This window comes from Pieris rapae, chromosome 20, assembly GCF_905147795.1.
Source record: "Pieris rapae chromosome 20, ilPieRapa1.1, whole genome shotgun sequence".
Taxonomy (NCBI): Eukaryota; Metazoa; Arthropoda; class Insecta; order Lepidoptera; family Pieridae; genus Pieris; species Pieris rapae.
Window position 1 is genome coordinate 2,632,325 of NC_059528.1, and position 27,096 is coordinate 2,659,420.

The 27,096-nt window shown below is 32.3% G+C and overlaps 1 protein-coding gene across 6 annotated transcripts in view; it reads left to right on the top strand.

The window, feature by feature from the left end:
* Positions 1 to 27,096, top strand: part of LOC110993120 (myocyte-specific enhancer factor 2) — a 50,435-nt gene that overhangs the window by 16,605 nt on the left and 6,734 nt on the right. For all 6 annotated transcript variants that reach the window (XM_022259234.2, XM_022259235.2, XM_022259236.2 and 3 more), the window contains exons 2-4: positions 20,048 to 20,189; positions 23,086 to 23,223; positions 26,535 to 26,600. In XM_022259234.2, coding sequence (XP_022114926.1) covers positions 20,136 to 20,189; positions 23,086 to 23,223; positions 26,535 to 26,600 — 258 coding nt within the window. In that variant the 5' untranslated portion in view covers positions 20,048 to 20,135. The remainder of the gene's footprint in view (positions 1 to 20,047; positions 20,190 to 23,085; positions 23,224 to 26,534; positions 26,601 to 27,096) is intronic.

Genomic DNA, 27,096 nt, shown 5'->3' on the forward strand with positions numbered 1-27,096 from the left:
GTAAATGTAAAATTAGAAGAATTCAATGTATATTTCTTTTTTGACGTTCATAAGTGTACATTGTGTTACCTGTATGAATAAATGATTTTTGTCTTTGACTATGACTTTGGAAATGAATACATATTTTTCATTAGAATGCAGCGGTGGTACTCCATAACTTCATATTTCAATATTTAGTTTTTGTACAGTGCGAACACAAGATTAAAAGAAATTTCATACAAAAACTTTGGTATCGAATGATACGTGATGTTGGTTATAAGACCTGTCTATTATATTTGCCTATATTATGTCATAATTAATAAAACTTTAATAGTCTTACACAAGACTGTTACGTGATGTATAACAAGCTCAAATAAAATAATTATATTACGATACTGTTGTTAGGCGCAAACGATCAATGGCTTCTGTACATAAGATAGCCGTATTTCATTTATCAGAAATATTCAATATTCAATAGAATACAATATCGATACCGAACTATACCATTATTGTAACACAATTGCGAACCATCTGGCAATGTGAGTTTGACGGCGGCGGTGGGTTCAGTTGAGCATCCTGCGCGTTTTCCTTCCTGGAAAATTAAAAAAAGAAACAAATACATCTGTGAAACAGCAATTATTATAATGTATTATTTATCAATTAGTATGACAAGAGCAAGTCGTAAGAATGACGAAGAATCAATATCTAATGACAGCTATAAGATAGGTGAACAAGAGCTGCCCGGAATAGAAGCAACAGGAAGTCTACCTGTCCCAGAACGCACTAGACCAAAAGTATTGTTTTGTTTTGTGTTATATTTTGTTTATTTAAAAAATATTTATTTTGGAATATAAGATACAGGTATCACTTATTCCACGTGATTAAATTTGATTCGGTAGACATCCCTACTCATCGGCAAAGAAGTCAGACGGTGTAGGCCGAGAGAAAAAGCCGGCGTAAAAAACTCTATTTTAAAACAAATAACACAGATTAATTAGATGTACCCTGCCTAGCACTAGTCCCAGGCCCTTTTATCATCTAGGTAATCGTTAACTTTACAGTAAGCCTTTTTACACATCTGTTCTTTCATACATTTCTTAATTTTATTAATTTTAGTGCCATTGCGGCATCTATAACGCTAATGCCGCATCGTTGGAATCGCGCGGTACTTGACATTAAATTTGGAATAGCTTTTTTGGAAGTTTCTTATCAATGCTGAGGGTTGAACTTGCAATTGCAAGCCTGCCCTTGAAGTACATAACAACAATTTTAAATGATATTGGATTAACTTCGTAACTAGTAATGGGCTTTTGCTCGTATCTCATTTGAATGTTAGCATTGTTCTGAAGGCTGTTACAGATCGATAATGATCTCACTGTACAATCAAGGAAATAACTATCTAAAGTGCGAATTTAAATTCTTAAAATTATTATAATGGCGTTTATGACCTTTTTAGTTCTGGGTCTCAAAGTTCTGTCTGTTGCATGATAATGCTAATCTAATAGGCAAGTAGGTGATCAGCATTCTGTGCCTGACGTACGCCGTCGAGTATATGGCAAGCCGGCTTCCTCACGATGTTTTCCGTCAACGTATGAACGAATGTTAAATGCGCACATACAAATAAAATGCATTGGTGCACAGCCGGGATTCGAACCTACGACCTCAGTGATGAGAGTCGCGCCCTAAAGCCACTTGACCATCACTGCTCTGCTAAATTCTTTCAAGATAATAACAAATATATTCCCCATTTTGTTTATTCAGTATCAAAAATTTTCCCACTATTTTAACATTTGATAGATTTTTTTAAGTTTCTATTCCAAATTATTATTTTTCTATCAATAAACGTCTGGTTTCAAACAATTTTTATTTATTTATACAATATCTGTAAAACTAAAACTTGCCTAAGTCCAGATACGTAGTGATTTGTGTACAATTTAATTTTAGGTGTAGTTAATCTTAACACGTCAAATTAACATTGACAATTTGTTGACAGTATAATGCATATTTGGTCATATGTCAATTTGAATGGCTACGCTGTAAATTAAATACGAACAGGCTCGTGAAATTACTTTACACATATAAATTTAATAAATATATAATAATTTAATAAATTTAATTAACTTTTATATAAACAATCGGCGATGCCGCCCTTCATGTCTGAGCTTTAGATTTCTTTAGTAGTAACACTAACAGTAGATGATTATCCTTTTGTCACTGTCTATTTTTTAGGTCTAAAACATACCTATTGGTTTCCTCAAAATGTTTTCATTACCTTACGACCGAGTGGTATTTTTTTTTATAGAATAGGGCCAAACGGGCAGGTGGCTCACAGGATGTTAAGTCATACCACCGCCCATGGACACTCTCAATGCCAGAGGGCTCGCGAGTGCCTTGCCGGCCTTTTAAGAATTGGTACGCTCTTTTCTTGAAGGACCCTAAGTCGAATTGGTTCGGAAATAATTCAGTGGGAAGCTGGTTCAGAACTCTTTCTCACAGAAATTTTATTAGTGCACAGCTTTCTTCTTTCTTGCGATATCGTAATCTGTCACATTACAGGTACCGATTTTTCGGAGTGTCAGATATCGACCAAAACATCGACATATCAGGCATAGAAGGCCACCTACTTGTCTAACAACATAAAATGATTGATGCAAAAAACCCATGCAGTACATTTGGATGTTTAGAAAATTATGTTTCACAAACTAAAATCAAAGTTAAATTAGAATTTAGTTAGTGAATGTATATTGCGATTTTTATTTAATGCATCGATTGTTGAGATTGACACAAACCTTGTGATACTGAGCAAATATGACATCAGAGGTTACAAATGTGACTTTGTAGTTTTATAATGATATGCGTTGATTACGACATTAATAAAATATATACAAAATATTACCACACGTGGTTTCTTCTCGGCAATTACCAAAAATATTCAAGCTTTGATATATTTCATATAAATAATTAATTCAACAGAAAGCTTGATGTTTTTTTGACTAAAAATATATAAATCAGTGGCACTACAACCTTTTTAGGTCTAGGCCTCCGATTTCTGATTTTTTTTCTGTTTTATGATTAATTTTTAAATCTAATAGGCAAGTAGGTGATCAGCCTCCAGTGCCTGACACACGTCGTCGACTTTTTGGGTCTAAGACATGTCGGTTTCCTCACGATGTTTTCCTTCACCGGTCGAGCAAATGTTAAATGCGCAACATAGAAAGAAAGCCGGGGATCGAACCTACGACCTCAGGTATGAGAGTCACACGCTGGTGCCACTAGGCCAACACTGCTCTTTTTTGACTAAAGTTCTATTATTTATAGTTAAATGATTCTTCTTTACTGTGTCATAGAATTATTTTGATTTCAATACAAACATCTTTTTGAATGCCATTTTGGTAAGTTTAATATGCAGTCACATTGACCTCGTTTTCGCTTTTAATCTCAACCCAAACAATATTTATTAATAATTGTCAGTCATTATTGATGAAGGCAATATTATTTTTATGGCATGTATTTAATTACTTAACATAAAAATTTGTCTTGTATATTTTTTTTTGATTTTTCATGTGATTTTTACATGCATATTTCTTTAACTATAGTATTTAAAATGTATGTTTTTAATTAAGATTAAGTAATTCTATATATGTAATATAAACCAAACCAATGAATCTATATGAAGAATAAAATGTTATTTATACATATTTATATACTTATAAACGTCAAAAACAATTTAAAACATTTAATGACAGTTCCCAAATCAATGCCATATCTCTGATGAATCGTAAGAAACACACAAAAACTATATAAGCAAACTACATCGCATAATATCTTAAATAAATTGTTAACAATAGATACGTTTAGCCGCCATAATTTCACCACTGAATCTCATAGCCGCCGATCGCAAGTATACAAATTTACGTTTAAGTATGGCCGATCAAAAGTTGCAGACATCTTGCAGTAGCAATTTGAAGTCATTGCTACCAAGCTAGTTCAGACCGGTTCATGAAGCAATTAAATGACACAGTAAAAGTGCCTATTAAGTGTAATATTTTTACTCAGTTCAACATGACAGCTGCATTAAGAAAATCGTGCGCGATCTTTACATTTTTTTTGAGGCGTCTCGAGTTAGACAAATTTATGACGAAGCCACTAGGAATAAAAGTATATTAGGGTTGCCTGGATGAGGTCGCTTGTTAGGGATAAGGCCGCCCGTTGCATCCCTTGTAATTTTTATGTATTGTGTTATTTGTGTTTCTTTGCAACGAAGTGTGAATATAGTACATTTCATTACAAGTGCGGAAAGCCTGTCGAATGTCTACCCGAGCCGAGGCGCAGCCGAAGGTGAGGGTTGACAGTCGGGACAAGTTGCAATGACGGTTCCGCACGTGTACTGAACGACTATTTTTAATACAGTTGCGAAAAAATTAAGCAATTTAATTAAACTATTTGCTTTTTTTCTCTTCTCTCTACGGAATAAATTCGTTGCACGTAGATATGTAGCGACTCATATGTTTCCGGTAAATTGTTCTCCGAAGCATTTTGTGCAATTATACTGCGTTCGGGTGGTATTCATTCAAATAAAATATCGTCGAAATTACTCATTTTGTGCAACAAATAACTCAACTCGAAAGAACATTTTTGGAAAATGGCGCCAACCGCAAAGAATATGAGCAAAGCTTGTTTTTTCTTTTCTTCACCCATTCTGGGTAGGCAAAGGGAACTTGGCCCATACAGCCAATTCTTCAGTAGACTATTTTTATTGAAAGAAAATCAAATCTAATTCAATGAATCCAATCATTAAATCTGATATTGAAACAAATAGTAGCTTCTTTTTAAAATATTTGCATGAATCAAAAAACTTCTGTGATTTTTTGTAGTAAAAACTTCATGGTTAGTTTTCTCTTTTTAATATTTTTTTATTGATATGAAATAAAATAAACCTAACCTAACTTATTGAATCCAATTATTCGTAAACTTTTTAAAAATACGTATTTGCATATATTATAAAATTCTTTTTAATATTTTTTTAATTGATATGAAATGAAAAGAAACCTAACCGAACTTATTGAATCCAATTATTATAATATTTAGAAATCATATATCATAAAAACTTCTATGAATCTTTTTCTTAATAAAACCTTCGTGGTTGGTTTTTTCTTTTTAATACACATTGTTTTGACAGTTGGCAAAGAAAACGCACGAGTGCGGGAATGGCAAAGAAAAAGCACGAGTGTGTAATAGCCCACTTTCCGAACGCTATACCTCCCTGCAATATGCCACTTTTTGAGCAACTGTATTAAAAAATATATTTACATCTTATCAAAGAATATAGCTACAAAAAAAATCTGCAGATTATGGGCAGTTAATGGGAAGTTAACGAAATCTTTTATTCGTCCAGTAGAATGAGAATGTTACATAAAAATATGTATCGTTAGTTAAATTGGATCCTAATAAGAAATACGGTTTTAATATATGTACTATAGGTTTCCAAAAGCGAAGAATGGTTCAATAAATAAAAGAGATTTGGACAATTTTTTTAAATACCTAGTTTTGGTTTTTATCAAATAGTCTTACATGATTGGCGAAACCAATATAAGATAGATTTCATATCAAGATAAACACAACTTGTACTCGAGTATTTTTTCTGCAAAGAGATTCATTGAATCTGAATGACTTCCATTTTCTTATCATAAACGCCTAAGCCGATAAAGTTGTGTGATAAGATGATATAAACAAGGCAGTAAAATGATATAAGGCTGATATTTTTCAATATATATACATTTTTATTAGAAACTTTGCCGCCACCAAATTAGTTGATTTACGCTCGAACTCAATCCGTATCCGCAATCTCAGATAGGAAACACTCTAAAAAAACAATCTGAGATTGTGGATTGTCAGACCGTGACCTTCGATTTCCAACCAAACCCTACGAGGACAATCCATTTTTGGCGACATATAGAATGCAATCTCTTCCCCCTTTTTCGTTTCATTTTACCGAGTTTACACTCATATTCTTTATTGGCACACATTTTTCAACATTTGGATTAAGACGTCTATCTCAGATGGTCAAAAATGGTTTGAGAAAGGTTAAAGTAAAGGGTTTGCACGTTCTGTTGATAGATGCAAGATATGTCGATGTTTATTTTTTTTTTATTCTACCCCTATTGTAATGACAGAAGATTTCCAAGTTAATTCTAGCACCATTAAATAGCTTAGTCCTTATGAAAAACCTTTGATTTCATCCTGAAACCACACTTCAATCAGAACTTATCAGTATTGCTCGTTTTGAAAGACCTAACCAATCACTACTAAACCCTAGTCTAGTACTAAACATTACTTGAAAAGTAGGATTAAATGATATCGTCTATGGCAATGTCAAGGCGTTTTATCTTGAGTCATGATCATTGCAGTTGCCCAGTTCAGGAATTTATTATAACACTTTCTAAATTCTTTTGTAATTAAATATTTCGTTTATATAAGGATAAAAACAAGTGAAAGTTGTTTTTTTGTCAAACATTTTTGTTCAGTCGTATACTGAAATACAGGAATTTTATATACAATACGATTATGTCACATTTTTTAAATTGGACCCAGAAAAAGGAATGTATGTGAAAATATAACACGGTAAAAACTGAAAAAGCAAAACGCTAAACCTAGTTGTAGCTCTAACACATAATATGTAATGAATATAAAGACCTATATAAAACGTCTTATAATAGATGGATTAAGCTACTTGTATTAAGCCTGTCTAAAACTATCAAGCCTTCAATAATAAACGACTTGATGAAGAATTATAAATATCTGAATCAAATTCAAAACTAATTTATTTATGTAGGTACTTAACATAATGTACACTTATGAACGTCAAAAATGTATTATACATTGAATGCTTTTTTTTACTTTAACTATTTTTTACATTTACTGCTAGTTCTCAATTCAAGGGCGTAGAGCGGAAGAGAAGAACTGGCAATAAACTCTCCGCCACTCTTTTTAATCGCCTAGTTTTTTCTTTTACACAACGTTTGTAGGGAGCCGCAACCATTACACCATGTTCCATATGACATCTTGAGTAATAAAGAATAATACAATAAATTAAAAACAAAGATTTGTCCTCTATCAGCAGGAGGCATGGTGCAATTCCTAGTGCTCCTGCACTCACTTACATTCTCATGGGAACAACACGCATATACATAGCAGAAACAACTAATATTACTGCATACACGAATTCAAGTACGACCAGTCACCACAAGTAGCACCCGTTCACGAGTATGAAGCGTGGCCAGCCATCGGCCCCCTCGCCATATTTTAGGAAGAGAGACAACCCGACGCATGGACGCCGCCACAAGCAATGACATCTGATAAAACATCTAGAAATTCTTAGTTATCTTTTAAACGGCTGTGTAGTAAAATAATATAACCGACCATAATCTGTTTGCTTTCAACGTTTATCACCCTCATGCATGCATGAGAAATTGCAATGACAACATACTGTATATAATGATTAAAATATCTTTAAACGGCGCCGTATTTCATATAACCTAGCTTTATCTACAGGTGCAACCGCCACTTATGGCTTATCAACTTTTTTAAGAGGCATTTAAAATATTCTGTAGTGCATCGCAGCAGAGTCCAAAATTAATGAAGAAACACCGAGATGCGTTCCCAGGCGATCGTCGCAAACTACACTTTTTATTTTTTTAAAACAAGCCTACAATGATTCTGGTTTTGCAAGACAACTCTGATAATCGATTCGCAATACTACATTCTCGATTTCATTATCAAATATTGTGTTAAATTTTTCAATCATGGAAAAGTAATATTTTTTTTTAAATAAAGTAGTTAAATCTCCAAAAAGTTTTTACATCACTTCTCGTCTTCAGTCTAATATGAAGCGTACACAGAGCTCATTGAATTCATGTTGAGGCAGGTAGTGGAAAAATGCGGTTTTAATTTTTTCTCAGTCTCGCAAAGCCCTTGGGCAATTATAAAAAAAGTGTAAATGCCCTCCGTGACTAGGACAGCTTCTTATGACCTTGACGGCAGCCATTTGCTTTTTTTTGCGCGCGTTCAATGTTGCCAGCATGACGGCGTGCGGTGCGTTGGCTTTTACTTTTTTATTTTTTTAGAAGACAACTCGTTATGCAACTTTTCTTTTTGCTTGGGATGCGTATTTTATGAAAATAATAATTACTGATACGAGAATTTGTAAGCATGTATTTAATTATGCTTATTAGGACTTCGAGAAGTACAAATTAGCTTAGTGTATAATCTTTGCACTAAGATTTTTCTTTGACTTAGGTTAAAAGTATTCGCGACTAAGCGATATCACATCGGTATGTCAAAACCTATAGGATATATAGATATATAGATACTAATAAGGTGAAATTACCCTTGTTTTCAGGAAGCTAAATCATTATGAGAGAGCTGTGTTGGCCTAGTGGCTTCAGCGTGCGACTCTCATACCTGAGGTCGTAGGTTCGATCCCGGGCTGTGCACCAATGGACCTTTCTATGTGCGCATTTAAGATTGCTTGATCGAGGAAGGAAAACATCGTGAGGAAACCGACATGTCTTAGACCCAAAAAGTCGACGACGTGTGTTAGGCACTGGAGGCTGATCACCTGCTTGCCTATTAGATTTAAAAATGATCATGTAAAAGATTCAGAAATCGGAGGCCAGGGCCTAAAGAGGTTGTAGCGCCACTGATTTATTTTTTAAATGATTATGAGAGCATAAACAGAAGCCCCAAGAGTACTAGAGTCTAACAAGATCTAATACTAAGCGGCAAACAAATCGACGTTACGCTGTAATTCGTAATTCTATTCAAATTAACATCACTGAGTCAGGTTATACGTAAAATAACAGGTAAATAATATATTTATTACCTCTTTCAATTATATGAATAGCTAACAATTAGCAATAACAATTATTATTTAATATTATAAAGGAAATATATTTGTATGTTTTAACGAATTATATAACTGAAGAACCGATGACAAAAATTGTTTAGAATAGAACATTATTAGAATATTGTTGTAATATGCAAAATATTAATATAAAGTATAAGTATAGCTAATCGAAGTAAGATTTTAAAATAGCTTATCTATATATCGTATAATTTTTAATGCCTAGTTAAATGTATATTGGAGAAATCGAATTGTATTATTTATTTCATTTTATTATATATTATATTAAAAAATGAATCGCTAAATATGTCGTTAAGCATAATATTTTTTTGGAAGGAAAAATTTCGCTTAATTTAGTAAGTATGTACTTAGGTATTTATTTCGGAAAATGGAACTCTCTAACTGTTGTAACTCAAAAAGTTCCATATTTAGTTACTAAAAAAGGTGGCTAAGGAAAAAAACATTTTAGGCAGTCATGAAGTAAATTATTTATTTATTTATGCTTTCCGCTTTGACAAAAGTGATATTTATTTCAAAAGTTCATTTATTACACTGGCTATTTTATTGACTAGCTCTACGGTTGTATCCACGTTTTTCGGTCGTGTTACATTATACCCCTTAATCTCGAGATTACGCAATAACGAGCTCAACCAAACTAAGTGGAACTCTCAAAAGGAAATATTATTACCTGTTTTGGAAATTTTTAATCGAAGTAGGTTGAGAAATTTGATCAAACTTAAAATTATACTTCTGACTTTTAAAATATGTATAGGTAAAAATGTGATCACAAAACAGATGATCGGCCTGGATAATTATTTAAAAATAGAACAGTAAAGACTCTTCCCACATTAAGTTCCTATGCAAGATCATAACGAATTCTAACATCCAATTTCAAACAAAGTGACAGTTAACATTTAATTATGGAACAGATAAGGGTATTTCTTAAATCCATAGATCTAAAAAATATTTAGATATATCGATTATTATCGATATAATACGTAGGCGTTTGGCAAACGTATCTTCGGTATCGTAATCTCTATCTAGAAGTGATGGCCACGTTAGTGATAATTCGCAGCTTGACAAACAACCTACGATCAATCATTTATTAGAACTTAGCTGTTTTATGAAATGATTATATATAAACAGTAGGTATATATTAGTAAAGCTATTTTCAAATATAAAAAAGTGCGTGCGTACAAAGTACACATGTCAGAAGTGATTTTAGTAAATTAATTATTACTATGAAAAAAGCCCCAATAAATGATCATGTACTAGTATATGATCACTCCATGTATGTGTATATCTATATTCAAACTGTTTACACACTGCATACCTGCTTATGATAATATAAATATATAAAGTAGTATAATAAGTGGTTGCCTGAAAAATATCGCTCGAAAGCGATTATAAATAAATAAAAAATCCGCGATTACTGCACAAACTGTTATGTGACAGAATTGCCATCTAACTTTCTATATAATATGTAACTACTAAACGAATACATCAACCAATAGCGTGTTTTTTCTCACTCTCACTTAAGCGGTGTCTCCCGTTTCTTCGACAAAAACGCTGCACATCTTCGTGACTTTTCATCCGTAAAAGTTACCCTCATGCGCCTAAAGAAATTTCAGTCAAAAAGAATTTTTCATATAAGGACAGTCCAAATTAACGTATATGAAACAATTGACATTCTTTTTATTCATTTTGAACGCGTAATTTTATTGAAATTCAAGTACAATATCGAAATTTTGCTCAAATTTAAATTTATCTGATGTTATCTTTAACGCCTCTGAAACAATTTTGATACTTGCAATCCGGTTCGAAATTTGTTGTCATATTTGTTGATTGCATTATACAGACGATTATTAATAAAACGAAATTGAATTACTAGTTTAATAAGTTAATTATTGACATTCGCACTTCTAGAGACAAACATATTGTCAAACCCAATTTGAATGAGTTATGGGGAATAAAAATCTTAAATGTCTATGGAAAATTATGAAGTCAGATTTAAAAGTATAATTCCCATCCGCATCTAGTGACAATGCTTTCTTAGAGTAACATCGTTAACACATCCAAGGGCAAAGGTATGAAAGACCAATCCGACATTCGCTCAGATATACACCTTAGTCGCTTAGAATATGATACTTTTTCCCATACCACGTGGCCAGATTAAATAAACTGCTTGACATAGTTTTGCGTTTCGGGTCAGACGGGTGTTGGTGCCCAATAAACAAACGCCCATCGCGATTTGAAATTTTACGAATTGAAAAAAAAACATAGTTTTTAATTGAATTGTTCAATCTGTATTTGTTTGTTCTGTTCTCATACACAAGATTAATATTAATCAACACAGCATCCAACCAAAACTTAACGATCTATATATGTATTATATTAGTGCGCTTGTACAGAGAGCAAAATACATCATCATAAGGAACTAGACATGTCATGCCTTGGGTCCGCGACATTGTCAGTTGGATATGAAAAAAATTGTTTGCACATGCTAGAACATATAAAGAAAAGTGTTGTATTATTTATTATTTTAAACTATATTTTATGCAGTGCTTGCTTGGGTATTAATAAATAAATTGTATTGTAATATAGTGGTCTAATGTAATTAAATTTTTTTCTCTTTTCGTGTTTGTTATGTGTGCGGAGCGTTTGCAAGGTATTGTAAATAAATAAACATAATAACACATGTAATGCAAATTTATAATAATATTTAATGCGTATTTCAAAAACACACAATACAAACAAAACAGCCCAATACAGCTAAAACACTAGGAAAGATGTGTGGTACAAAACTTTCTGCATCTAACTTGCGGGCAAATATATTCAGATAAATCATATCTGGCGCCATCTACAATTAACATATGAAAGGAACAAAGGTGCTTCTCAAGTGACATTGTAACGTTACTTTGACCTTAGTTATCAGTGATTTTTGAACTTACAACGAAGTATTGTAACTCTGTACATAGATTATTATTATTGTTTACGATAAAACAGATATATATATATATATATATATATATATATATATATATATATATATATATATATATATATATACTGCCCTATGGATCTTAATTGAGATCTCTTAAGAATTAATGTTTTGTAAATAAGTAGTTAACAGTTTTGATTTCAATCAATTTTTAAACTACTACAGAATGTACTTGAAATATTAGTTTCATATTACGAAATTACTAAAGCAAATTACATATTTAATACACATAATTATTCACTACACGTAATAAGACGTGAATTAGTGACAGAGTACTGTAATTCTGGCCTTTTCGTGTAGTGAATAAAATATGGCCGGCATAAAAAATATATAGCACTATACAAATATGTATATATTACAATTTTAAAGCCATCTAAGCCACACAGTATCTTATACAATAGTGGATATTTAATGCTAATTTATATATCAATTAAGTGTCTAAAATCATGTCTTCCGTATATAATAGTATGTTTATTAATTAAGTCTGCACTAATTTCGCAGAAGTGAATTTATCATTAATGTTACAATATAATTTATGACTGATAACTACGATTTAATATTGTAAATAATAACATAATACTCGCCCACTGTTTGTATTAACACACTTGCGGTTTCCTTATCAGACACTATATCAGTGTGTGTGAAATGACGTCATGCCCGATTGTCATCGCAGTCATGGTTAACGAGCACTTGGTCATCCAAAACACGATACAGCGAAACCCATCGATTTAAATGTCATACGATTAAACCATTAAGAAAGTTATATAATTCGTAAACTAAACAACTTTTGCTTTCACTGAACTTGACATAGGTCAAACGGTTTCATGATGGTACTCGACCAAACAACCGTACAAGATCTCTGCATTGCCACGGGAATCTAGGCTCTAAAACGCTTCAGCCCGCTGCCGCGTGGCTGATTTTCGTATGTCGGTATAATTTCGCACTTTTACCTTCCGCAATATCGCTTGAAGGACAGCTCTCGGTGTGGATCTTAGGTCTCTTTTTCATTGGAACGTGACACGCTTGGTAGCAACCTTGCCCCCCCCGCCACCCTGGCACAGCTGACGTCACACGCGCCATCTTGCCACTGACGCGTTGCTAGGCAACCAAACAAGCTTCGCACTCGAGATGGGAATTCTTATAGGAATTCTTTTACCGAGTATATCGCAAAAATCAATTTGATACATGGCTTCCAATAGATTTGACAAGCTAAAGTTAAGTAAAAAAGTAATGGGCCGTCTATTGAAATGTAAAAAGCGATCAGAGAATATTATATTAAGTATCTCGTAGAGTTCTGTAAAGAATTCCATACAATGCATAAGACGTCGGACTAATACCGCTCAGATTGCAAGCATGTTAATAATGAAGTGTATTAAAGGAAACTTTTTTTTATTGAACAGGGGCCAAACATGCAAACTTCAATATATATAGGTAAACACTTGAAAGAATAAAGATTATAATAATTGAATCGAACTTCAATAATGGAATATGAATCCGGCAGCTGTGAGATATATCGAATAAACAATATATGCATAGGCATGTAAATCACTCAACCATAAAAAGTTTACCAAAACGAAAACCGTACGCAATGTTATGTTTGTTCATCGGGTAATACATAAAAAAATCAGTTAACGTTATATGTGCAGTAATTTAGGTAGCTGTTTTGTTTTTTTTTTTTTGTAATTTAAATTTGTTTCCTTACTCATGTATATTATAATACTTTTTTGATATGACTTAGTATGACTTTGCTGTGGAATGAAATCTTGGTCATCCATGTTCTTACGTAGCTTAAAAACCAGTCTTCCAATACCTTCTTAAATGTAATCAAACTAAAACTCAAACCCAAACTCAAAAAATCTTTATTCATATAGGTAAACAAGTACACTTATGAACGTCAAAAAAATTAAATTAATTGTAAATTTACATTTACTACCAGCTCGCAAGTCAGCGTACAGTACAGAAGAACTGGCAAGAAACTTTCCGCCACTGTTTGCAATCGCGAAGTCTTGAGTCATACAAATTGTATTGATTCATATGTAGCATGGGAGAAAAAAATATTAACTAAATACATATTTACGTAAATCATATTGAACAGTATCAAGCTATCGTTTCGTAATATAAACCAGTGTCTCAGTATTGGTCCTAGATAATTTTCTTTATATACGCTTATTTGAGTCCTCAACGTGTTGATTTCCGCGATCCCTCCACCTTCCACACGGCACGATAAACCATTATAGAAACACAGCTTCTAAACAAAATATTAAATGTGCTGTATATAATAATATGAATACACGTGCATCGCCGCAAATATTTGAATAACATCGTTCACCCGCTTCACCCCCTGCAAAGGAGAAATGCAATCACAACTGGAACTCTACAGGCTTTATACACATGTATATATTATAAACGTATTTGAAAAATACGTACTATTTGTAATAGTAGATTGATAAATATAATCGTTTACCGATCAAGTCCCGAATACTTAACAATTGATTCAAATAAGCAAAGAAGCACTTTGCTAATATTCGATATTTGAACTTACTAAAATCTTTACTAAGTACAATTAATCTTAAATGTAATGAAGTATTTTCAAAGAACACTTTTCATAAAAAAATACCCAAATATATGTATTATTAGTTGTATCTTATAAACCGTTATCTGTACGCTATCGTCGCGAAATTCTACGTATAAAATAAATCGCTGCATTTAGCGAACTTAACCTATGAACAAAACAAAGATGCATCAGATAGCTACCATTAATTACTCCCGTTATTGGGCACAATACTGAAATCTGAAAGCTATCTTTGTAAAATTGAAATCGAATACTAATGGATTGTTTGGTGTACACTGCGTGATATGATCTAGTTTTGATGCATCGTCCAAGGGTCAAAATGCAATGAAACGCGCCAACTGAATATGAACTCTCATTAGTGTTGCCCAAATGCAAGACCAAGACGAGACTTAGACCAGTCTTGGTATTGGTCTTGCGTCAATACACCTGGTCTTGATCTTGGTATTGGTATTGCGCTCTCAGTCTTGGTCTTGGTCTTGATCTTGCAGCAAGAGTCTCGCAAGTCTCGCAAGACTTGCAAATACCTATTAGCCTATTGCTATTTATTCGTCACTCATGTCAAATTGTAAACATTCACTCCGAAAGCAATAAGAATTTAGAGTACCTAGCTAGGTAAATGGGCGAGAATAATAAATAAGATAGACTCGAAGCGAAACTCAATTAGAAATGACTGAAATTGAAATAAAAACTCATATTTATGAGCACACAGGCCGAAGACCGACAAAGAAAAATGCGGCATTCTTTGATAGATAGAATAAATCTTTGAAAGATTAAAAAACAGAAGTATCAGAATCAAAATCAAATAGGTTTTGTGCCTACGCAAAAATAAAGTGTAGATAATTATGCAAATAATATTGTTTATTATGTTCCTTTTTTATTAGAACTATACGTTGCCTGCTGTTTTTATGGAGGTTACTAGCTACTAGAGTAGATACGATAGAAGTTGATAAACCGACACTGCATATCTCGATTTTTGGAAATGTATTTTAAAACCAAATGCGTAAAGCAATATGACGTCGCTCATATTTGGAGTTTTTCCACGTTTCAAATTTGTTCAAATCACCCACTATCGAGACAGCGTGTCAAATGCTGTGATACACTTGTTGCAAACCGCGGCGTCTTTGTCGGTAAATTATCAAATATGTAGGTATATAATACCCCGACCGACCAACAGTTTATTCGCAGAACGTCACATTTTCCCAATCAACCTTGAACCTTATTTCTCTAGTGATAAAGTTGAAAATTTGATAACGCCCAAATCTCAGTTTGTCCTAACTGCAAGACGCAAGAGTATTGCAGGCTTAAGTATTGTCTTGCTCAAGTCTTGCAGGCTTCAGTCTTGGTATTGGTCTTGCTACGATAAGGCGGTCTTGGTATTGGTATTGGTCTTGCAAAAATGCAAGAACAAGACCAAGACTGCAAGACCAAGACCGATTTTGGGCAACACTAACTCTCATACTACGGTCTAAGGGTGGTATTTAGTAGGGTGTTCATACGCGTGGGTGCTCCCCATCCTCCTGCAAGGTCGCACGAGCCTGGAACGAGATAGAATGTTCATGAAAACAGGCTTCACGTTTAATAAACAAAACCTCAGATAATTACTTTGAGAGATAATTAATATTTTAATAAATTTTATGTGATATAAAGTTTAGTACGTATAAACCAACTTTTGCATTTATACCCTAGTTATTAAAAATATGTCACCCAGGGACAAAAAATAAAAAAAAGCGTTAATAAATCCATAAAATTCGTTGATTTTTTTTTTAAATTATGTAATGCACAATTTTTTTTTGTAATTCACAATATGATTTACCTAATGAAGTTTTATTCAAATGTTCGCGTTATCCAAAGTTACATTGACCCAAAAAAAGTTGAATATACCAAACTAGCTTTTTAAGTTAAGTAAGTAAATAATTATTATAATAATTTGTTGTATGAGATCGCGTATTTAATTTATAAAGAAGAAAACTACTCCATATTTCAATTTTCCACACACTAGACGTGTGTCATCTACAGAAAAGGCAATTTTCCTAACCTTTGTTCACGACAATATCCGTCAGTACAAATACCATATTTCAGGTATTACAAAGTCAAGGTGATTTTGTCACGTGGGATATTACATCTTATTGTCTTGTAAGAAGCCCTAAAATTGCATGATTATTAGTGGTATTATGAAACGTAAGGTTAACTGTTTATCTCATACACCACGTGTTGTCATTCTTGTGCTAATATTGCTTTAGTATAATTATGCTGTAAAATTCTCATTGTTATATCTCTTTAACAAATGATCGTCCATTCGACGTCCATTAACAATTATAATCAATTTTAAGTAATCCATTATTTGATCTTATTATGTATTTAATATAAATCTACAGAGAATTGTTTAAAATTATATCTATTAATGAAGTTGTCTTAAAATAATAAAATTCTTCTAACGCGCGTATTATCGCAAATCTTAAATCATATGTAAAACTGTTCATTTAAATGCATATTACAAAGAGCATAATAATTTAACTTACTTATAAAGCATCATTTTTTTATTAGTTTTAAAATGACGTCACAAAGACAATTAATTATTCTATAATATATACTAATGTTTAATAACTGTTTTTGTACGAAATGATACTAAATGTGTACGTACATTGGTGCACACACAGGTGTTAAAAATTCTCATTAATATTAATTATTCTAGTTTTTGAACGTATGTAAACGTTTCGTTATTATAAAGTCTATACTTGATAAGAAAACTACTTAGAGTTAATTTTTAGTCTATATTTTGATAAATCAATGGTTTAGTACTAATCAGTACTAATCATAAATACAAAAGTAATATAACGCTCTCACTAGCACAACTCTAACTACAAGATATGTCAATTTCGAAATAATTCAAATGTATATAATAATATTAATAATAATAGCCTTTTTTATTGTAAATACATAAAAATGTGAAATACTTATAATTAATCGGCCAGCCGGTTAATTTCTGTTTTAAATGAAGCCTAGCCTAGCATAGTATTTGAAAAAGGCCTCCTCTAAGCAAGCAGTACCTAATTAAACTGCATTATATTCTTCCAGCTGGAATTCTGGTGTCTTTAAAATCGGACCTTACTTTGAATTAAATGCTGGCGCGTAATTAGTTTCGTCAGTGTTCTTTAGCCATACTCCAGTCAGCGTTGGCAACTCAAGATCGAAATGAGAAGCAAAAATTTTGGAGTGTTTTTTCGGTAGTACTGTTTAAATTAACTTTCGTTCTTGTTTTTCAAATTATGACTCATTTCAGTACATTAAGGCCCATTGTTTGCTCCTTTAGTGTGCGAAGGTTTTTCACGATTAAGCCCACTTCATGCACTTGTGGTTCGGTTATCCTTTTAAGGAAAAATGTAATGAGCCATAAGAAAAAAGGGAAGGCAAGGACGGTCAAGTATGTTCCCTCGGTTGCTACTTCCAGTACATTAGGTCTTCTGGCTTATTTTAGTAAACATTGGCCTTTGGAATCTTCTAGCGTTACAAATGTCAACGTTTTTTTTCTACCCGAGAACTGTTGGACCAAACTCCTGTCTGGAAGCTGCTTCATAAAAATCAGCAATATAGAATAGACTATAAGAATGTTTGATTTTATTATTATTATAGTTTAACCAGAGGTGGAATTGACCAATGATTTCCGGTTGAAATTCAAACCGTGAATCGTACAATATAATTTTTAAACTATTAATATATATCAAAGAATGTTTAAAAGAAATTTCATTTTTTCAATAGAGCTGAAAACAATTGAAATATCCACGTAATTAGCATGTGTTCAACTGAAACTATGACATCACATAGTGAACAGCCAAATCATTAACACCTGAGTCGGATTTCGGCACACATTTAATTTTTACTAAGAATTCATGGTAAATCTAAATCATATCAAGAAATTATCTATAATTTCTACAATACAACGAAAGCTACCACCAGCTCAAAGACGCGGCCAAAGACAATACAAGACTGAATAGAAGACGGCTTACGTAATTTTTGTAAATCCATTTTTAATCTAGTTAAGTAGGTAAGTGATTCTTAAACTCTTAGGTCGTGCGATCAAAACCCATCTGAATAATTAATAGATCATTATTTATATTTGCGCTGTTTCGAATTGTATTCTTTATGCCTCATTAGGGTAATAACCCTGACATAATAATCTCATAGTATATTTCTAAAATTCTAATTGCACCGTAAAGTTAAAAAAACCCCGTTGAAAAGTCCGCATTGCCTATAAACCAGTGACCTAAAACCCTGTCCCTAGCGAGTCCCCACAAAACTATCCGACCTCAAAATGATTCCATAATGACGCAGCAGTGTTCAGCTGTCGAAATACGAAAGAAGTCAAGTCTTAAAAGCTGGTAACGCACCTGCTCTATGTCTGGAGATTTCACTAAAAATTTGGATTGTTGTATTTGTTACTAAATTTATAATATTTTCAAGCACATTTCATCAGTGGGAGATAATTGTCTAACCCCTATGTAAATAAGTATTTACAACGACAAACTCAATCTCTTTGCATGAACTCTTTCGTCTCTTCCTCTCAAATTGTAATTACGCTGTGATAAAAAGAGACCGATGAGTAGTTTGCTTAATACGTCAATTACACGTCTCTAAACACACACAAAACTATAAATTAGATAAGATGTAGATGGGCGGTCTTACTGTTGCGAACAGTTTCTTCGAGAGACATGAATTGGTCCAACATTAATGTTTAAATAACTTTATTTCTCATTACAAAAAAAATATTGTATTTACATGAGAAACTTATTATGTATACATATATACGAGCGAGATACACGTCGCCAGTAGCCATCCCAATTTTAGTTTACCACGTTCACTTTAACATGTATCTTTGATGCCTTTTTGAATTTGTCAAACGCAACATTATTAGGGGCAAATTAAAAGGCTAATTTAATTGTAAACTTTTCTTAATAACAATGTAGTAACCTTTGATATTTTGGTCTCAAAATTCCAGAAATAACATTGCTAAATGAATTTTATATATGTAATGAAAGCGAGGTTGTACTTGCCTCAACTCTTGCGCAGTGATTGGACTGAATTTCGTAATTTACTATAATCATAACGAACTAATTATACGTGTTTATGCCCCAATATTTCCAATTAAAAAAAATTGTTTCACGTAAAATATCTTGCTTTTCTCATTAATAAATTATACGCTGTGTTAAGTAATAAAGAGTTTAATTTAATTCCGGTTTTGAGAAAAAAACATTTTCCGTATTTATTATTTGAAATCAGGTGACGAATAGTCGGAGATAAGCTAAACGGTTTTTGGACACTTTTAAAAAGATATTAAAAAAAACATTAAATCACTCAGTATATGTAATCCATTTACTTATCTACAGGTAATTAATCATTAATTTTACTTCCAAATTACCAACGTGACTAGACCTAATTTTAATGTATAATTTTTTTAATATAATTTAGAATACATGATATTATTTATTGAGTATTCATTAACATATGCCGAAGTCATGAGGTCCCATTTATGTCTCATGACCTATATATAAATATATAAAAAATGATATATCTATTTAATACAATTTTTATGTTACAGATATTAGCTGTTGACACCATAGACGCAGCCCACCGGCCATTTGTTCTCACCCCCCGCTCCCCAAAACATCTCCAAGATTGCTGCCACCATGGGCCGGAAGAAAATACAAATATCTCGGATTACAGATGAACGGAATCGACAGGTGCGTCTTAGCAATTTTTTTTACTTCTCGATCATAAAAAATTTGGAGAAATCATAAAAATATAATGTTTATCATTTCTGTTAAACAATGGACCGGGACGAGGCGATATTTCAAGTTTTTAATGTAAATGCAGAAATTAAATGAATTTTATAAAATTCACCAAAATTGACATTTAAAATCTGATTAAAACAAATATATCATAGTTGACATTTCAATGAGGTTAAATTTAATGACTTTTGCGAGATTGAACCAGAAATTTCAAATTCAATGACTCGCCAAGATAATGAATTTGTGCATTTTATGTTGCATGTTTAATGGATAAACTAAAAACAACACAAAAAACTAACCCTTACTTTGAAACGTTAGAATAGAATCGTTCTTACTGATCTGTGACTGTTCCCTAGTATTTCCTAAATTAAGATTAAGGGAGCGTTCAAGTATTACGTCACACAAATTTTTGAGATTCTCTCTTTCTTTAACACTGAATTACTAATCAGTGGTGCTACAACCTCTTTAGGTCTTGGCCTCAGATATCTGAATCTGTTTCATGATTTTTTTTAAATCGAATAGGCAAGTAGGTGATCGGCCATCCAGTGCCTGACACACGTCGTCGACATTTTGGGTCTAAGACATGTAGGTTTCCTCACCATGTTTTCCTTCACCGTTCGAGCAAATGTTAAATGTGCACATAGATAGAAACTCCATTGGTGCACAGCCGGGGAACCGAACCTACGACCTCAGGTATGAGAGTCGCACGCTGAAGCCACTAGGCCAACACTGCTCGAATCCACTCACACCACACATCTCCACTGAATTACTAATACCCATTATTATAACATTTTTCTAAAAAACTTGACTCTTTAATTTGTAAAATTATTTATTAAAGATCGAGGTTAAATCTTGGTCGTCTATTACACAGCTTCAAACGTATAACATTTCGAATCCTAAAGCTCGCGAAGGCTGCTTAATATCGTTAAATTTACTATGATCACATTTACTTTGTATTTACTATGTATTTTTTTATCGTGGTCGCCGAAGAGAGCTTTCGATGGCCATCTCCCTCTTTCTCCGCTCCTCCTCCATTATATGTACGTTACTATAACGACTGCTGGTTCTTGATCACAAACTCAAATTATCACAAGGTTAAGGGTGAAATGAACTAAGTTCCGACTCAACAAACAGATGCGACACTATCTGGTCGCTAGGGTTGCCAAAAATTTAAATGATTAAATGTTATATATATTACAAATACTATTTGTATCGAGAAATTATTTTTGATAAATTATCATGGTCATCATAGCAGGATTTTACTTACTTACTTTACATAAGAAATGTACTTTAAAATTCATGCCCTTCTAATGCATAAAAATTAAATTTTATAATGAAACCGTGCTGCTATTGTTATTATATTATTATTAATAGCGAATGGATACTCCTTTGGATTTTAATCACCAACTCGTTTCTAATAAAAAATAATTGTAAATATACATTAATAACCTGAATTCACTTCTCGTACATCATTCAAATTACATTAATTGATTTAAGTAATTTTTTAGATCGCATTAATACAGCTCGTGAACAAAAACAGTATAAAAAACTTATTTAAGAAAAAAAGTATTTTCGAATTGAACTTGACAAATTTGTCTTAATAACTAGCAATTAATTTAATATGAGAGATTTTTTGACGCTTACACAAGCGCAAATTAATAAATAATATTTCGATTAAATTATCAAAAAAAGATTTAAAGCCGACAACCATAAAGTCTGCGAACATTATCGCAGAGTGCGAACAATGACCGCAGTCTGTAATTTATTAATTGTAACAACGGGCAACATTTCAACTGGAAGTTTGAATTTCGAATTTTACCTTCCAAAATTAAATAGACGCCCGAAGCATCGTTCAGTTTACATAACGAAAATATTATCGCATTTTGTGTAGATTTAATTTTATTAAAACAATGCAAGATTGAGAAGACTAAAATAAATCATATCAATTTAATTCAAAAAACTGACAGACCTGTCATTACAATAAGGCATATTAAGAGTCAAAATTGAAGGGAATAATAATATTTATAATCAAATAAATCATGTCGCGTTTCAATTTCTTGATACACTCTTTAACACAATTCAGGGAAAACGAAGCGAATAAATTATAAAACAATGCTTCATGTAAAGGATATTGAATGTAAAACACAAATACACAATATTACAGTCCCTGACCTAATTAATGTATAAATTAATGATAACGTTGTCAGCATTAAGATTGTATTTATATAGCGAGATATTCCGATATTTTATTAGTGAAAGTAGCTCAATGCAGTTTTTCAGGGTGATACTAAATAAAAACAAGAAATTTAAAACAATACTGGACGAGACATTATTGTGTTGCGTGGTTACAGCGCCGGTAGTCTCACTTTCAATATTAGACGTACTTGTGTATATTGTTATTTTAAAAGTTTTTTGGATCGCTTTTGGGAGTTACACAGTACCGGCGCGTTGCCGAAATGTTGCCTAAAAATCCTCAGAAAAAGACTAAATTACTGTTTTATATACAAAAAGTTTAAATCACTATATTTTATTGTTAAGAGATAATAAAACATGACTAGGTATGAATATATGTTAAAAAGAAGCCGTGACGCGTTTCGTTTGATTGTAATTGGTCAAGCCATGACCAACCATAGACACGCTGCATCTCCGTGACCAATCACGTAAGATCGTGTTTTGTTTTGCCTCAGTACGCAAAAAAACACAAAAAGTGAATGTCTATCGAAAAAAGTTGACACAATTTAGGCCGGTCATAAGTATGACTTAATGTTTTTAAAATTTAGTAGAAACCGCATATTGATTTCCACGAAGCGTTTAATGAATAAGTTTTGACGAATTGTTTACGTTTCAGGTTACGTTCAACAAAAGAAAATTTGGAGTGATGAAGAAAGCTTATGAGTTGAGCGTTCTATGCGATTGTGAGATAGCCCTCATCATCTTCAGTTCAAACAACAAACTCTACCAATATGCTAGCACTGATATGGACAAGGTGAGAATTGAATTATCTATCTAATAAGCTGATCTTCGTACGCTTCTCCCAACCCAACGTATCTCGACCTGATAAATAAAATTCAAGTGCGAATCCTGGAACATGTCTCAGAAAAATGTGCCCGATTCGCATTTTTCTGACTGATTCATGTTTGATATAAAATGATGAACGGAAAATAACTTTTTAACACAAAAAAAAAATGCTACGTATGAGAACTAATCTTCTGAAATACACGATGCATACATACTTAATGAATTAAAAAGATTAACGGAGCATTGCTGATAAGTGTATTGGTGTGCTTTACAAAGGTACAAAGCTGTGTTTTTAGTTTTATTTTTGCTTCATTAAAACAAAGATATAGATTTTTAATTCTTCCACCTAGCTTCCCGTCAAATAGTCATTAAGTACATAGTTTCCGTGGATATGTCAGAATTTTTTGGTCAGAATTACCTGTTTGCTCTCACAACCAGTGAAATTTATAATTAGGGTATACAATTCTTTTAAATATAAATTGATATAAAGACAAGAGACCTTTTTGTTAATTTAAATTTATTTGTTAACAATGCGGCTTTTGTGCAAAATTCAAAACATTTTGCATTTATACATTATATAATATGTATTGTTAATTATTAAATTGTTCATAAATACAGCGTTTATTCCATGGAGTGAGGTTTTCCTATGGTTAATCTCTTTCGGGTTTCTCCCATTTGGCAAGCATCGAAAAATTTAAGTTTATATAAGTTTAATTTTATTATAAATTAAAAAAATATATTTTTGTAAAATTACTGTAGGTAAAGCGTCAAGCCGTTATCGTCCAGAAAATATGTTAATAGTTATAAGTTTTAACCTTACCCACAAATACGCAGTAGTACTCTTGTGTGTTTTTGTTTTTAATAATTATTAAATTATTTACGACAAAATTAAATCGTTCAGTCATTCAGTAATAGCCTTTATTTATTCAAGAGGTTTGGTGTGACGCAGGGAAGTACGTTTACACCAACTTTGTTTGTATTACACGACAGATTTTAGGTATAGTATAGCTATTTGGCTATACATATGCCTAGTATCATTAATTTCCTGGAACTCTTTAGATAAGTACGTGTGTAATTATTTCTTCGACGACAATTACACACGTTCATTAATTTTACTTTAATATATAAACATCCCTTTTACATAAGAGTAGTTCAATTTAATAAAAATATATATTGATATTTTGAAGCAATAAATCAAATGATATTGATAAAAACAAGCAATACAATTTAATGCAAAGTTAACAATAAACACACAAAAATGTTAATAAATTACGTAATATTTTAATAATAAATATTTTAAAACAATAAATTAGACTTGCAACAAATAGTATATTCTTCTGTATACCTAATACCGAATATTCGGCGAGGCCCCTGACCGAATAGCCGAATATTAGACAATAGTATTCGGCTGGATTCGGCGCCAACAACTTGTATAGACGTAATTGTTTCGCGCTCCTTTGTTTTGTTCTAATGTACTCATCGCCCGAGCGTCGCGCGGTATATATATATAAAAGAAATGAGAACCTTACCCTTCTAAATTTTGATTACCAGAATAATTCATATAAGTACATAGAATCCTCAATTTTTCTAATTCAGAAGGTGATTATGTACCAATGACTACTTAAATGATTAAAACAGAAATGAAAATATGAATATATACGTCATCAATCGATTTTAATTTTATCAATTATTTCTCTATGAAAAATTATTTACGTATTTTGGTTTTGGTATTCGGCCGAATAATATTTAGATATTCGGTATTAGACCGAATATAATAAAAGCAGCCGAATACCGAATATTAACCGAATATTCGTTGTCTGTTGTCTCGAATATAATTGTCTAAAAACTTTATCTATAGTTTAATTTAAAGTTTAAAATAGATACTTACAAGCGTCTTGCACAAATTTTTATTTTACAAATGAAGTAACCGAACTTAATAATAAAATTAATTGTATTAATACCTTAAACCACTCAACGTACCAACTTAAATGGCACACAAAGCATTCGCATATTAAAGTCGCCGGTTTAAGTTTTACAATAATTATCTCATTACAAATTATTATTCAACACCCTGCTCTGTGCAACATAATTTAATAGTATAATCATGTGTTATTATATTATGTACTTAACCTTTTTAAAATCGATTTTTTTTATATTCGCACTGTTTATGAGTTTAACTTTTAATTAACTATGTATTTTTTAAATTGGTCTGCCTTGAGTTTTTATTGTTTCCGGTTTTATATTATTTTCTTTAGAAACATTACCTTGACAAGAATTTTTAAATGTACGAAAAAAAGCTGTTACAAGTTTATAAGCATATATTATAGTGGTCACATTATGTCCGCTAACATTAATAAGATTTAATCTTATAGGTAATTCATTTTTTAATAGAATATAAATATGTATCTTCTTACTTCGGCTAAGCAATGGAACATGTTCAGTTAAAAACTGAATGAAACAAAAACTTTTAGATATGTCAAAGTGAAATCATTTATATATATAGGTAACATAATGTACACTCATGAACGTCAAAAAAAAGAAATATACATTAAATGATTCTAATTTTACATTTAATGCCAGTTCTCAAATCAAGGGCAGTAGAACGGAAGAGAAGAACTAGCAAAAAACTCTCTGCCACTCTTTTTAATCGCCAAGTTTTTTTTACACAATGTTTGTAAGGAGCTGCAACCGTTACACCATGTTCCATATGACATATGAATTCCATATGAATTCAAAGGTTGGCCCTATCGTAAATACATGTAGGAGGACGTAATAGAAAAGTGTTACAAAAAATTAAAACAAATGAATGTCATGAATGTCGACGTAGCGAAGTAGTACGGTCCGGACCGTAGCAAGTGGAGTAAAGTGGGTAAAAATATTTGAACTATACCCTAAAACTGCATACTAGATCTAACTAGCATAATAGGATATGGCTTCTAATCCGAAAAATTAAAACAAATGAATGTTGACGTAGCGAGAGTAGTAGGTCACGACCGTAGCAAGTGGAGAAAAGTGGGTAAAAATATTTCAGCTATACCCTAAAACGGCTAAAACTGCATACGACTAGACATGACTAGCATAATAGGATATGGCTTCTAATCCGAAAAATTAAAACAAATGAATGTTGACGTAGCGAGAGTAGTAGGTCAGGACCGTAGCAAGTGGAGAAAAGTGGGTAAAAATATTTGAACTATACCCTAAAACTGCATATGACTAGATATGACTAGCATAATACGATATGGCTTCCAATCCCAATTCATAAATGCATTTTAATTCCAGGTATTACTGAAGTACACGGAGTACAACGAGCCGCACGAGTCGCTAACCAACCGGAACATCATCGAGGTACAATAAGTACGGCGTCATTTGTGTGCCCGTGATCAATGCAGTGTCTATGCAATATTGACTTATACCATTAACAGCTTATACTCACATGCAACTGTACTAAACGTAAACTAATTCGAAATTTAAATACCACAGTAGGTAAACACTACGGCATGTTAGTTCCTGTTAGCTCGGAACACCAGACGTTACTAATACACCCCAATTGTTTATGTTTTACCAGCATGGGTTTTGTTTATTTGAATTAATCGGCCCTGGTGATCCGATGGGTGAAGTCAGTGTTGTATCATTGCATTTGACACTACACACATATGTACGCTATAAAGTTACCACGTACTAGAATAACGCTGTGTAGTTTGATGTTTTGTTTTACCCTCCAATACTAAACACAACAGCCACCTTGGGTCACTTCCTATTTTCATCATTTTTCTATTGAAACGTAATTGGCTTATAATTTGATTCTAATAGTAGTAACTTAGTTGATTCAAATAGAATCACG